The sequence below is a fragment of the Mercurialis annua genome, linkage group LG7 (genome assembly GCF_937616625.2).
Source record: "Mercurialis annua linkage group LG7, ddMerAnnu1.2, whole genome shotgun sequence".
Lineage (NCBI taxonomy): Eukaryota > Viridiplantae > Streptophyta > Magnoliopsida > Malpighiales > Euphorbiaceae > Mercurialis > Mercurialis annua.
Genome location: NC_065576.1, coordinates 38,213,939 through 38,227,152, shown reverse-complemented (window position 1 = coordinate 38,227,152; position 13,214 = coordinate 38,213,939). Strand labels below are relative to the sequence as shown.

General features: G+C 29.6%; 2 protein-coding genes across 3 annotated transcripts; both read left to right on the top strand.

The window, feature by feature from the left end:
• The first annotated feature begins 1,786 nt into the window (after positions 1–1,786).
• On the top strand, positions 1,787–3,234 carry LOC126656637 (ATP sulfurylase 2-like). 2 transcript variants are annotated; one of them, XR_007633278.2, is made up of 3 exons: positions 1,787–2,151; positions 2,540–2,626; positions 2,812–3,234. XR_007633278.2 is itself a non-coding variant. In XM_050351247.2 (2 exons), exons 1-2 carry the CDS (start codon positions 2,441–2,443, stop codon positions 2,884–2,886), a joined length of 261 nt encoding a protein of 86 aa, XP_050207204.1. In that variant the 5' UTR covers positions 2,176–2,440; the 3' UTR covers positions 2,887–3,234. The 2 variants fall into 2 exon arrangements, 1 of the variants encoding a protein (XP_050207204.1); XM_050351247.2 differs by lacking the exon at positions 1,787–2,151 and having other exon boundaries at positions 2,176–2,626.
• Positions 3,235–9,889: 6,655 nt separating this feature from the next.
• LOC126656252 (GDSL esterase/lipase At4g28780-like) lies at positions 9,890–12,990 on the top strand. Its single transcript, XM_050350766.2, has 5 exons — positions 9,890–10,229; positions 10,441–10,568; positions 10,665–10,907; positions 11,752–12,007; positions 12,617–12,990. The coding sequence occupies exons 1-5, from the start codon at positions 9,974–9,976 to the stop codon at positions 12,847–12,849; spliced, it is 1,116 nt and encodes a 371-aa protein (XP_050206723.1). The 5' UTR covers positions 9,890–9,973; the 3' UTR covers positions 12,850–12,990.
• The last annotated feature ends 224 nt before the right edge of the window (positions 12,991–13,214 follow it).

Below are 13,214 nucleotides of genomic sequence, written 5' to 3'. Positions count from 1 at the left end.
TGTGGCTCATCCTCACAAACAGATATTGAGTTATATCATGTCCAATGTCATAGGTATTTATATTAATTCTTTTTCTTATTATAGTAAGGCTTAATGTCTGAAAAACTACCGACCTTTCAAAAAAAATTCAATTGCACCCTCACCTTGTAATTTCTTCAATAGCACCCTATTTCGTATTTTTGGCTTTCAATAGCACCCCGACCTTGTAAAACAGTCAATTTTACCCTATTTTGTATTTTTGACTTTCAATAGCACCATAAATTATCAAATTAAACTCATTTATCGAAGACTTATTTGAACTTTTTTTTAAGTTAAAAGACTTGTTTAAAAATGTTCAAGTAGAAAAAAGTATGATTTCACCTTTAAATTTAGTTTTTCTGAAAATTTTCATCCTTATAGTGATCAAATCATCTATTTTTTTTACTTTAGAGTGCTATTGAAAGTCAAAAATACAAAATAGGGTGCTATTGAAAAAATTACAAGGTGAAGGTGCTATTGAAAAAAATTTAAAAGGTCGGTAGTTTTTCAGACCTTAAGCCTTATAGTAAATTGAATCCTCAGAGCTTGTGTTCCTCCATGAATAAAATGGTGAAGAACACAAGGTTCATTAAAGTGCACTACCAACTTTCTTACTCAATTAGTCACCTACAATTTAATCAATGCTACCTAAATCATTCATCAAAAATAGCAATTTCTTTACTTCATGTATAGATGTTCTTATGCCAAGCTTTTTTCTATTCTAAATTTCTACGAGTAATTGATCTGAACATCATTGAATTTTTCAGTTTTTTCATTTCAGTCACTAAACTATTTTTTTTTTCAGATCATTGAACTTTCGTTTTTTTTTTTCATTTTGGTATTTCCGACCAAAAATACTTAGGTGGCAGCCGAAAGTTGACATGTGACAACCGAATTTTGCTAGTTTTACTTTGAAAATTTATCACACATCCATAATTTCACTTTGAAAATGAGTCTTTAGGTTAAATTATGTGTATATAACAAGTTTTTAGGTAACAAAAAAATTTATTTTGGCTGCCATCTAAGCATTTTTGGCCCGAAAATACTAAAATGAAGAAAAAAATGAAAGTTCAGTGATTAAAAAGAAAAAAAATAATTTAGTGATTTAGATGAAAAAACTCAAAAGTTCAATGATCTTCGGGATCAAATATTTCAATTTCTAAAAAGAAAAAAAAGTAATAAATTTTTATGGCGACCAAATTTTTATGGTGACTAAATTTTTATTTTATTTTATTTTAGTGATAAAATTTTAATTTGTTCTGAACAGATACCAAATTTTAAAATTACAAGCCGCAAGAAGTTTGTTAGCGATTGCATATCAAATTGAGTCTGTGCCGACCGAATATTATCATATCATGGAGCAACAGTATTATTTATACACCAAAATGATATAATATAAAAATTTAGTGACAACATAAATTTGATATACCCGTTATTGATGTAATATTATATGGTAAGACTCGATTGCCTTATATACTCAATTTGACTAGAAAATTATGTTTAAATATTTTGCAATCACTCAACTATAAATTTTTCACACTTTGATCACTGTCGTTTGATTTGTTATATTTTAATAATTCAACTTTTATTTTCTAAATGACGGGGAATTACTTAGTGAATTCATGTAAATTATCACTTATGTGGTCTACAGAAGGATGCGACATCCAACTTTTCTGTTGCTACATAAGCAATTAGTACTAGAGGAAATTAGGCCCAACACCACAAAAGGCCTAAATATTCTCAACAACACCGTCCGTCCTTTTTTCTTGCAAAAATACGACACAAAGTTTATAGTTTCCATATTTCATCTTTTTTGTTTGTTTCTTACGATTAATCTTTTTATTAATTTTAGGGCTTGTGATTGTGCTTGGATTTGTCATATTGTTGCTGCATCCGGTGGTTGATTCTTCCCTTCCAGTTCTTCTTTCACTATGTTGGAAGGAAGCGGATGCACGGCGGTGGGTTTGTCGTTGGCGACGTTTCAGATAAGAAATGAGTACGAATTTGGTCGATCCAGAGGTTTTTGCATATCTGCTGGTATAAGATGATTCTGAAGCTTATTTGGAAGGTGTTGCCTTGGTTGGCCTCGTTGGTGTCTTGTTGCGGCAGCTCGACGACTTCTTGCCATTTCGGGTGGGTACCCTGTTTTCACTATTAATGCTCTTTCTCGCTTAATCCCTTTTTATGCTTTCTACGATGTGATGTCTAGCAATTGAAAGGGAATATCATCTCATAATTTGATTATGGAGCTTTATCTAATGTTTAGCATCATGTTACAATTCTTGATTAAAAACAATAGATTGTTGGACATCATACTTGATTAATGCCGATGATTTCTGCTAATTTGGACTGGATGGAATAGGATTAGAATTCAATCAGTTTAGAAAGCAGATGCTTTTACAGAAGGCCAAGTTCCAAAACGATGCAGGACAATTGGATGTTTATTACCATTTTGGATATTTTGTTTCACTTTGATAGGTTTCGGACAATCATGAAAATCTTTCTTCATTCTGTTGTACAGGTGGCAGCATATAATATAGTGGCAAAGAAGATGGCATTTTTTGATCCATCTCGTGCTCAGGATTTCCTCTTCATCTCTGAAGCTAAGGTAAGACTGCATGATTTTTCATTTATCTAAAGCTTCATGAATCTGAAAAAAAAAAGATATATGTTGACTAGTTAAAGCAATCATTCTGATCAGTAAGATAAAGGCATAATCAGTGTTAGAGCAACAATTTCGCATAAACTTCCAAGCTAATAGCTATAGCTTGACATGCTCATTGTGTATCACAGATGCGGAATTTTGCCAAAACCGGTGAAAATCCACCAGATGGTTTCATGTGTCCCAACAGTGGATGGTGCTCGTAAGATATTACGAGAGCTTGCAAGTACAAGAGGCGGAGCAAAAGCCAACTGTTTTATCCGCTTAAGTATGTGATTATGACCATAACATAATGCAATTTAGTTCAAACAAGTGAAGGAAGAACCTGCATTAGGATTCAATGGAGCACCATCCAAATTGGTTATGGTGGCTAGAAGAATGAGAGTTTCATTTGACTGTCAGCAGAAGATTTCTTAATTTAAGCAACTTTCTTTTTCTGAATTAGGTTGTGGCTTCCTATGGATGTAAAGTGTTCTATTATTATCAAATATTTAGAAAGATTATTTGTATTCAAAACAAAAAAATACAATTTTTTGAGGGCTTCTACTGCTAAATATTATCCAATGTAATGATTTATATAATTAATTCAAGCTTGTGCTATGGCTTTACTTCGTCTCTATTTAGGCTTCTAGGTTTTTGGGTCATTCATCAAACTGTTTCAGTTTTTGCATTGTCCTAAATGGGTTGCTAATGGTACACCAATAATCTTATTTTTAGTACATCGTTAGTAAACATTGAGTTAACCGTTGGTTTACTAATAATACACCAATAAGTTTAATTTTAGTAATACCATTAGTAAACCTTAATTTAACCGTTGGTAATTTTATAATTATTGTTTTATGATGCTCTTGATTTGTTTATGTAATATTTTTATTCACTTTTGTATGTGCACTGGTTTTGTTGTTAGTTAACCAATGGTTTACTAATGGTACACTAATAATTTTAGTAAATTAAGTAATAATTCATTTTAATATTTTATATTTTAAAAATAAAAAAATAGTAAAATTATTGATGCAGCCATCGATTTAGTGACGTATTAAGTTATGGTTCACATTGGTCAGTTAGTAGCGGACATGTAAATCTTTTCATAACGTTAAGTACCTCTATGAAAAAAAGCTCATTAAGATCCAATTCAAAACCGAACTAAACGTGAAGGTCCAATATATATATTTAGTCATATTTTTTTAATTTCCACGTTAGTTTGTCCAAAAAATAAGTTAAATAGCATTATTCTATAAATATTAATTTCGCCCCTATTTTTGTTGTTGACTAAAATGACTATAATAAAAATGAGAGTTAAATATGTTAAACTTGAAAATACTAAAAAGATTATGCTAAAATCACTTTTGTATGTTTTACTTTATTACAAATTATAGGTAAATATTTGGTAATCTAATAGTAAACTTCTGATATATAATTTGATAAACATTTATATAATATACTAGTAATTATAGTAATTATCTAATGATTATTATTGTTTTTGTGTTATCTGTTGGTAACCATTAAGTAACTATTTAGTAAGCCTTTGGTTACCATTTATGAATTCATTTTAATTTTTAAAGTTTCTTGATTTTTAATAATAATAATATTGGTAAATTTTTAGGAAAACTACTAGAATATTTGATTTTTTGGTAAAACAAGTTTTATTGGTCAAATTTGGGTATAAAATGTGTTTTTATTGTTGTTGGATTATTTATTTGGTTACCAATGGGTCACCAAATAGTATATTATAGTATATCTATTATCAAATTTATTGTGAAAGTATAAGTAACCTATTGGTATACCATTAGTAAATTGAAAATGAACCGGTAGTATACTTATTTTTTATTAAATAAAATTAAACCGATAGTAAACTTATATTTAGTAAACTGATAGTCAACTATTGGTAAATTTATATTTAATAAACCGATATAAACCATAAGTTTAATATTTTAAAAATAAACAATAGTAAATTATTTTTTAAGTAAACTGATAGTCAACTGTTGGTAAACTTATAATTAGTAAACCAATATAAATAATAAGTTTAATATTTTATAATTTTTGAAAAATAAACAATAGTAAATTGTTTTTTTAAGTAAACTGATAGTTAACCGTTGGTAAACTTATATTCAGTAAACCGATATTAACCATAAATTTAATAGTTTATAATTTTTTAAAAAATAAATAATAGTAAATTATTTTTTAAGTAAACTGATAGTCAACCGTTGGTAAATTTATATTTAGTAAATCGATATAAACCATAAGTTCAATATTTTATAATTTTAAAAAATAAACAATAGTAAATTATTTTTTAAGTAATCTGATGGTCAACCGTTGGTAAACTTATATTTAGTAAACCGATATAAACCATAAGTTTAATATTTTATAATTTTAAAAAATAAACAATAGTAAATTGTTTTTTAAGTAAACTGATGATCAACCATTGGTAAACGTATATTTAGTAAACCGATATAAACTATAAGTTTAATATTTTATAATCAACCATTGTTTTTTTATGCAATTTTTTTGTCCGCTTATATATCTGTAATGGTTTTGTTGTTGGTTAACCAATTATTTTCTGATGGTACACCAATAATTTTTGGAAATTAAGTAATAATTCATTTTAACATTTTATAATTTTAAAATGAAAAATAGTTTTTTGATTTTTAAGTAACTGATGGTAGACCATTAGTAAATTGTTAGTGAACGTCTAGTTCGCTAGCATTTATTAATTTTTCAACAAATATGTGCCCAGTGCCGCCTATAATTCATGCATCATAAATTTTAATTAATTGATAAAATTAGTAAACTGTTAGTAAACGGGTTTCAATTTTAGTAAATCGTTTGTAAATTTATTTTTTAAGTAAACCGATAGTAAACTTGTTTGTTTAGTAGTCTGACATGTTTATAATGCTGGTAGTAAACCGATACTAACTAATAGTTAGCTTATTTTTTTTAGTGAACCGATAGCATAGTAATAATAAATTTCTCTTTTAGTAAACCGACAGTAAATTAATAATAAATTTATTTTTTATTTAAATGGAACTGAAATTACTTACATAATGGAATCCTAAAACATTATACCAATTGATATTACCATCAGGGTACTTGCACAAGACAGCTGCAAATTAATTGAGGAACAAAAAATAGGAAGAAGAAACAAAAAGAAAGAAATATTGTTATGGAAAAAGTAAAAAGTAAGTGCTATGTAATGGATTAATTGGAATATAATATCTGTTTGTTTTCAAGTATAATACTCCATTTGGAGGCCTAAGACACTGGTTTTCCTTAAGTAAATAATTAAGTAAGAATGAAACTTGGACAGCGAACAATCGTCAAAACATCTTTAATGGCTCTTATAAAAGTCCCCATCAAAGTTCCAGAACTACTTTACTTATCAGGGATTTTCATAAACTATATCAAAAACTATTAAAGAAACTAAAATCAGATTACCCTCATCACCAATCTACTTATAACACCAATCTACTAATTACTCTCATCACCCACCACCATTACCAAAACAAAAGAAATTACAAAAATTCGTTGAGGAATTTAGTCGAACACTTAATGAGCGCCGCTGAAAGATTTATTGTCCTTTCAAACATAATATCTAATCTAATCTCAGAAATTTCACAATCAAACAACACTAGGCAAGAAGAATCGAGAATGAACAAACTGATTATCTGAACAAAACAATTATTGAAACTAAAATCAGTTTGAAATTATAGCTCAAACAATTAAGAATCATCAATTAATAGATTCAAAAAACAATGAATCAGATATATGAGAATTAAGAATAACCAATGATCTAAAGAGAATAAAGGTTAGTAACATATTTTTCCCCATCGTCACCTCACCTTCCAATTTTTCAAATTCCAACCTGCATCATCATCTTCATTCCATAGCGCTTCTTTCAAACTCCCCTGTCAAAGCTCGGGCTATCGTCGGACTATCAAACATGGTCCAGTGGAGGCGCGGAGGAGCAGTTGTGAATTTGTGTTGTAGCTGTATCTTTTAGCCAAATGAAAGAAATCGTATTTTACAAAATAAAAAGTTTATTTTGCAAGAAAATATAAGTCAAATCGTATATTTCATCTAATTTTAGTCAAGAGGTGTTCCCGAGAATATTTAGGTGTTTTGAGGGTATTTGTCTAAAAAACTCTTAGTACTAACCGGGATTGATCGTAACCTATTTCAAAAAAAAAATGAAAGTTGAGTTACTGAAACATAACAAATAAAACAATAGTAACCAAACTATAGAAGACATATAGTTTAATAACCGAAAAGAAGTTAACCTTAAAAATTACGAAGGAAATTTTTTGTTGCTTGTGGTTTTAAAATTGAATAAACTACTCTATAGCACCCCGAACATTTATCAAACTTCTCATTTGCAATTTTTTTTAGGATCAAATGATGTGATATCTTAATTTTAAGGCCTAATCAAAACCTCACCTTTAGCCCTTTTGGCAATTATACCCTGACGTAGGAATTTTTCAATTTTACCCTAATTTATCCTTTTGTGTTTCAATGGTACATAAAGTATTAAATTAACCTCTTTTCATTTGAAATAGGTTTAAAATAGTCCTTAATTTTTTGCATATATTCTAATTAGACGCTAATGTTATTAATGATATAAAAAAACCTTCTCCCCCACTAAATTAAATAAATAACTATTATTATTTTTATTTAATTTATATTAATAATCAATAACGTTTTAAAATTAAAATCATTAAAAAATACTCTTTACACGAAATCGACTTACGATAAAAATTAAAAATATTTGGCCAAAAAAAATTGATGGCCTTCCACCGAACCGCCAAAGCTCCTTCTCAATCGGAGAGGGAGCAGAAGGAGCTGAGCAGCTTTGAGAAAATTTGAGAAAAAACTATTTTGAATGTTTTGGCCATAAAAAATAACTATTTTGAAAGATTAAGCAAATGGAGTAAAATAAAAACTCAATGATAAGAAAAAAATTATATTCAATATAGAATGGATTTCTACTATTTGTAGGAGGATTGAAAAATTTAATACACAACACATATTTAGAAGCTATGCATCCACCTCTTGGACTAGCACTTTAATAAAACTTAGGGGAATGATTAATCTACCCAAATTGTTTTAACTCATAGTTGTATAGAAATGCTCAATTTTGAGAAAATTCATACTAAAAAAGACATAGTGAAGTTAGTATATTCACCAATATGTTTATTAGGGTTTCTAAAATAAATCTCTCACTAATAGATAGGGCCAGTGCCTTGACCTGCAAATAAAGAAATAGTAAATCATAGCATGCATTAGATTTAGGATAAAATAAATATCTCACTTATTGTTCACTTGTGAAACATAAATGGGCTCTCGTTCATTTTTAGCTCTCATGCTTACTTTATAGTAAATTCAATTTAATTACGACCCTATCATGAATTAGCTGTTCATAAAAAAATTATTTTAACCAACGACTTATACTTCAAATATTATAAGCGTTCAGCAAAAAAATTGCTAGGGTCGTGAGTTTAATTTTTCTATAAGTATTTTTCCATCTCAATTATCAGAAATAAAAATTATTTTAAAAATGTTTAACCACATATTAAGTGGACCTACATTAATGTTATAATTAATTTTTATGTGTGAGGCTCGAGTTGGAACTCCAATTAGAGGTGATTAATCAAAAATGAATTAGAAAACAATCTTACATGATTGGTTCAAGTACTAGCTAGCCAGGGCGGAACTAGGAAGGGTCGAAGAGGGTCGGCCGACCCTCCTCGCCGGAAAAAAAATAAAAAAAATAGATTTTTCGGATTTTTTTCCGTAGGGGCGGTTCTAGAAACCGCCCCTGCATGTGTTAGGGGCGGTTTTTTCTCTGTAGGGGCGGTTCCTACAACTGAAAATTAACACATTTAAATTGTTTTTCAGCAGTTTATTTTTTTTTTAAATAGCCGAACGTAAAATTTCGACCCTCCTAAATTAGTGTCCTGATTCCGCCACTGCTAGCTAGATTTGTTTGCACCGACTAAAAAATATAACCCGGATACATACTTGATGATCTTTTGATAAGTTATGTTGATTATTTATGAATTAAAACATTTATGAATTGTTTTAAGTTGTTTTGACTTATGATTATTATAAAAATAAATTAAAATATTAAAATTACATTTTATTTTTATCAATTAGATCATAAAAAGTTGATATATTAAAGATTTTAGTAGAATGGTGTTCTTGTTAGAAAATTAAATACAGTGTACCAAATAATAAGGACTTCGTGAATACGCATGAAAGAAATGATCCCTTCAGTCGATTCGGTTAACAAACAATTCTAATCAAGTTGCGATTAAGAGTTGTAAATAATTTGTTTAACCAAATATTTTATATTTTTTTACTTATAAATTTTTGGGTTAATTTCAATAAAATACCAAACGTTTGAGAATTTTGTCAGTTATAACCAAACCTTTCAAAATTGTCTAGTTTAGCCAATTTTGGGATATTTAAAACCTTTTTTTAACCATTTGTGAAAAAAATCAAAAATTTTATCATTCGTGAATGGACTAAACTAGCCGATTTTGATTGATATGGAATATTTGAAACATTTTTTAGCATAATCAATCAAAATCGGCTAGTTTAGCCCATTAACGAATGACAATTTTTTTGACTTTTTTCGCGAATAGCTAGAAAAGGTTCTAAATATCCCAAAAATGGCTAAACTATACAATTTTGAAAGGTTTGGTTATAACTGACAAAACTCGCAAACGTTTGGTATTTTATTGAGATTAACCCTAAATTTTTAGTTACTATTCTCTGTATTTTATCAGTTTGACCAAATTATAAATGACTAACTCATTCAGATAAGATTTCATCTTTAGGGTTTAAATAATTTGGTTAAATCGGTTTTGGCTAAAATTACAAATTCACTTGGTTTAACTTTTAATTTTAGGATTTCAATCAATTGGTTAAATCGATTTTGATTAAAACTATTAATTCAATCGGTTTGATTAAAAAAATAATTAAATTAATTCAGTTTCGGCTAAATCGATCTGTGTTAACCAAACATCCCTATATATGATACATTTGAAAGCCATTCCATATAATAGTGATTATTAATGTCAAACATCCTCCAATCTACCCACTTATTGCCTCTACTTATTAATTTTCGTATGCATATTAATTATTCTTAAACTTCATTTTGTCATAAACTCTCAAGCAAGAAGAATATAAATAGCGTTGCACCCATTAGTAAGGGATACTCTATATATAAAACCACATCTTTGGTTTCGGAAAAAAAAGAGAGAGATCAATATACTTAAAAACATTACAAATTGCTTTATGTCAAGCTTTAAGGTTAACACTTGTACTATGATGAATGTTGCCCTAATGGTGGCAATGGTGACGGTAATCTCGCCTCGTGGGGCGGAGGCTGGCCGAGCTTTCTTTGTGTTCGGCGACTCTCTCGTCGATAACGGAAACAACAACTACTTAGCTACACCGGCTCGAGCTGATTCCCCGCCGTATGGCATTGATTACCCGTCTCATCAGCCTACTGGCCGGTTCTCTAATGGCTTAAGCTTTCCTGACTTGATCAGTAAGTTAAGTTAATTTCGAGTATTCTTTTTAGTACTACCACGAAAGCTAGTCGATCATTGATATATTTATATATAATGGTTTGAACCTAAAAATAAATTTTTAGAAAAATATTTGAAAGTGTCAAAAATTCTAATTGCATGGACCATTAAACTTTATATTTACATATAATGGTTTGAACATAGTAATGAGAATACACATATAATTTGTAGGTGAGTCCATGGGGTTGGAACCAACATTGCCATACTTAAATCCTGAACTTAACGGTCAGAAGCTAATCAATGGTGCCAATTTTGCCTCTGCCGGGATCGGAATCCTCAACGACACCGGACTTCAATTTGTTAGTCCACATCCAACAATTTAATCAAGCAAAAAAAAAATTAAAATTAACTTTATAATTGTGATCTAATGGATGAGTATTAATTAATGTTTGCAGGTGAACATATTAAAAATGTGTAGGCAATTCGAACTATTTGGAGAGTACAAACAAAGAGTTGGGGCAATGATAGGACAAGCAAAAGCAGAGCAGCTAGTGAATAATGCAGTAGTTCTGATTACTTTGGGTGGAAATGATTTTGTTAATAATTACTTTTTGCCCACTTTCTCTTTGAGAAGGCAGCAGTTTGCTCTCCCTGTTTATTGCCAGTTTCTTATCTCTGAGTACAAGAACATTCTCATGGTATAAATAAATTTTTCTAGCATTTAAATTTTAGTTCAATCTGGTACATAAATGACTTACCTTACATCTATTGTCTTCAATCTGCTGTGTATGTTTCAACTGAAATTTTAATTTAGTTCGGTTTTTAGTTAGTTTGGTTCGATTAATTTTCTTATAATTTTGGTTAATTCGGTTTGATTTTCAATAATTAATTTTCAAATTAACGGGATCGACCGAATTAACCGAATATGTATATGAATGTGATGTTATTTTTGTACTTCTTTAGAAATTTAAGGTACCTGTATAATTTTTATAGGACTTAGATATCATTTTGCCCTCTAAATTCTATGTAATTAAAAATTAACACCAAAATTATTTAATATTTTTAAATAAAAAATATCAAAAAATGTGGCTATCGGTTAATCAAAATAACCGATCATACCAAGTTATTATTTTGGTTCGGTTATAATTCAGTTACATGTACTTCAATTAAAATCACAGTTATAAAAAAATAAAAAATAAAATCGGTTACTGTTAATTTGGTTTAGTTTGATCCGGCAACCGAACTGACCTAAGCACATCCTCAGCTGCACTAGCTTTTTGATAGGTAGTGCAACAATTTTATTAATTTTTAAAAACTGAAAATTTGTATACTGTTTTACGAAAAAACTAAAAACTGTTTTTTTATATACGATTGTAACAGGTTTAAAACTGCTATTAACGAGTCGTTATTGTGTAGTAGTGTCACTTTTTCCGACTCGAGACTAGAGGAAGGGCCAAATTTCAACTCATATTTTTAGTTTATCTTTTGATAGTGTGAGTTTACTTTCTGAAAATATTCTAATTTATTAGTAAAATACTGCAGAAGCTGTATGAATTGGGAGCAAGAAGGGTGCTCGTGACAGGGACCGGACCGCTCGGTTGTGTCCCGGCCGAGCTAGCTTACTATGGGAGCAGAAATGGAGAGTGTTCACCAGAGCCACAGAGAGCTACAGGATTATACAATCCTCAGCTATTCCAAATGCTTCAACAACTCAACTCCCAAATTGGCTCTGATGTTTTCATTTCTGCCAATGCATTTGACATGAACATGGACTTGATCAACCAGCCCCAACAATTCGGTTCGTTATTATTTACTACCCTTCTCTTTTTCACCAGCTCGAGTTCTTACCTATGTAGCACGAAAACAAAAAATATTTAAACGGAAGCGAGAATTAACATATTTTTATAAGAATGATGTACAGAAATCGAATTTTAAAATTTTTAAAAATATATTCAAAAATAAGAAATGAAATTTCAAAATGTAGAAATTAAAAAGTTTTCGTATAAATAAAGTCTCATAGATTTTAACAACTTGACCTTAAAGATAGGCTGTGATCGGTTAAATTAAATTTAACGAAATTAATATTGTGGTTAATTCAGTTAAATTTTTTTTGATAATTTATTAGTTCGGTATGTTTGGTTAAGATTAAGAGTTTTAAATTTCGATTAACCGAATGTTTTTTGTTTTTTTATTTATTTATAATAATAATTTCATATAGTTTTATCAGTTTAATCAAATTAATTGATTAATTCGGTTGGTCTAGATTGATATATTTTAAAGATATCGGTTAATTCGACTAATTCGATTAATTTAGTTAATCTAGTCGGTAAGATTAAGTAATTCGATTAATTTGGTTTTGGTTAAACCCCCGTTTTTAACCGAACTGGCCGAATCGCTGGTTTTGCAGGTTTTGTAACATCAAAAATAGCATGTTGCGGACAAGGACTATACAATGGGATAGGAACATGCACTATGCTGTCGAACCTGTGCAAGAACAGAGACGAGTATGTGTTTTGGGACCCATTCCATCCAACAGAGAGAGCAAGCAGGATCCTGGTGCAGCAGCTCATGACTGGATCCACCAAGTATATGAACCCTATGAACCTCAGCACCATTATGGCCATAGACGCAAATCTCTGAAACACTGAATTTCTCGTTAATTCCTATATATATATTTACTTTTGTTTGTTCTATTACAATGGCTTGTTTGTGAACATCACTTTTGTAGTGTGTTGAAAATTGATGGACCTTCATTTTATTGAATCTTGATCTTTTTCCTAATTTGATTATGTTGTTTTTAGCACTTGAGTGCTATATGAATATGAATTTGATAAACCGTCTAATAAAATATTAGTTTTAGAAAACGTCAGAGGAGGATCCGGACGTTCACTCCCACGATCAAGATAGTTTTAGTAGATGAAAGAAAAAAAAGGATAAAGTAAGAATGCGAAAAGAATAAATCATCATCACTAGTGCTAAAACTGTGGAACAAATTAAATTAATAT

Excerpts from the sequence above, each read along its gene's own strand:
- LOC126656637 (XM_050351247.2), top strand. The coding sequence starts at position 2,441 with ATGCAGGACAATTGGATGTTTATTACCATTTTGGATATTTTGTTTCAC. Across the intron at positions 2,627-2,811 it reads TCTTCATCTCTGAAGCTAAG|ATGCGGAATTTTGCCAAAAC; the intron begins GTAAGACTGCAT and ends TGTGTATCACAG.
- LOC126656252 (XM_050350766.2), top strand. The coding sequence starts at position 9,974 with ATGTCAAGCTTTAAGGTTAACACTTGTACTATGATGAATGTTGCCCTA. Across the intron at positions 10,230-10,440 it reads AAGCTTTCCTGACTTGATCA|GTGAGTCCATGGGGTTGGAA; the intron begins GTAAGTTAAGTT and ends TATAATTTGTAG. Across the intron at positions 10,908-11,751 it reads AGTACAAGAACATTCTCATG|AAGCTGTATGAATTGGGAGC; the intron begins GTATAAATAAAT and ends AAAATACTGCAG.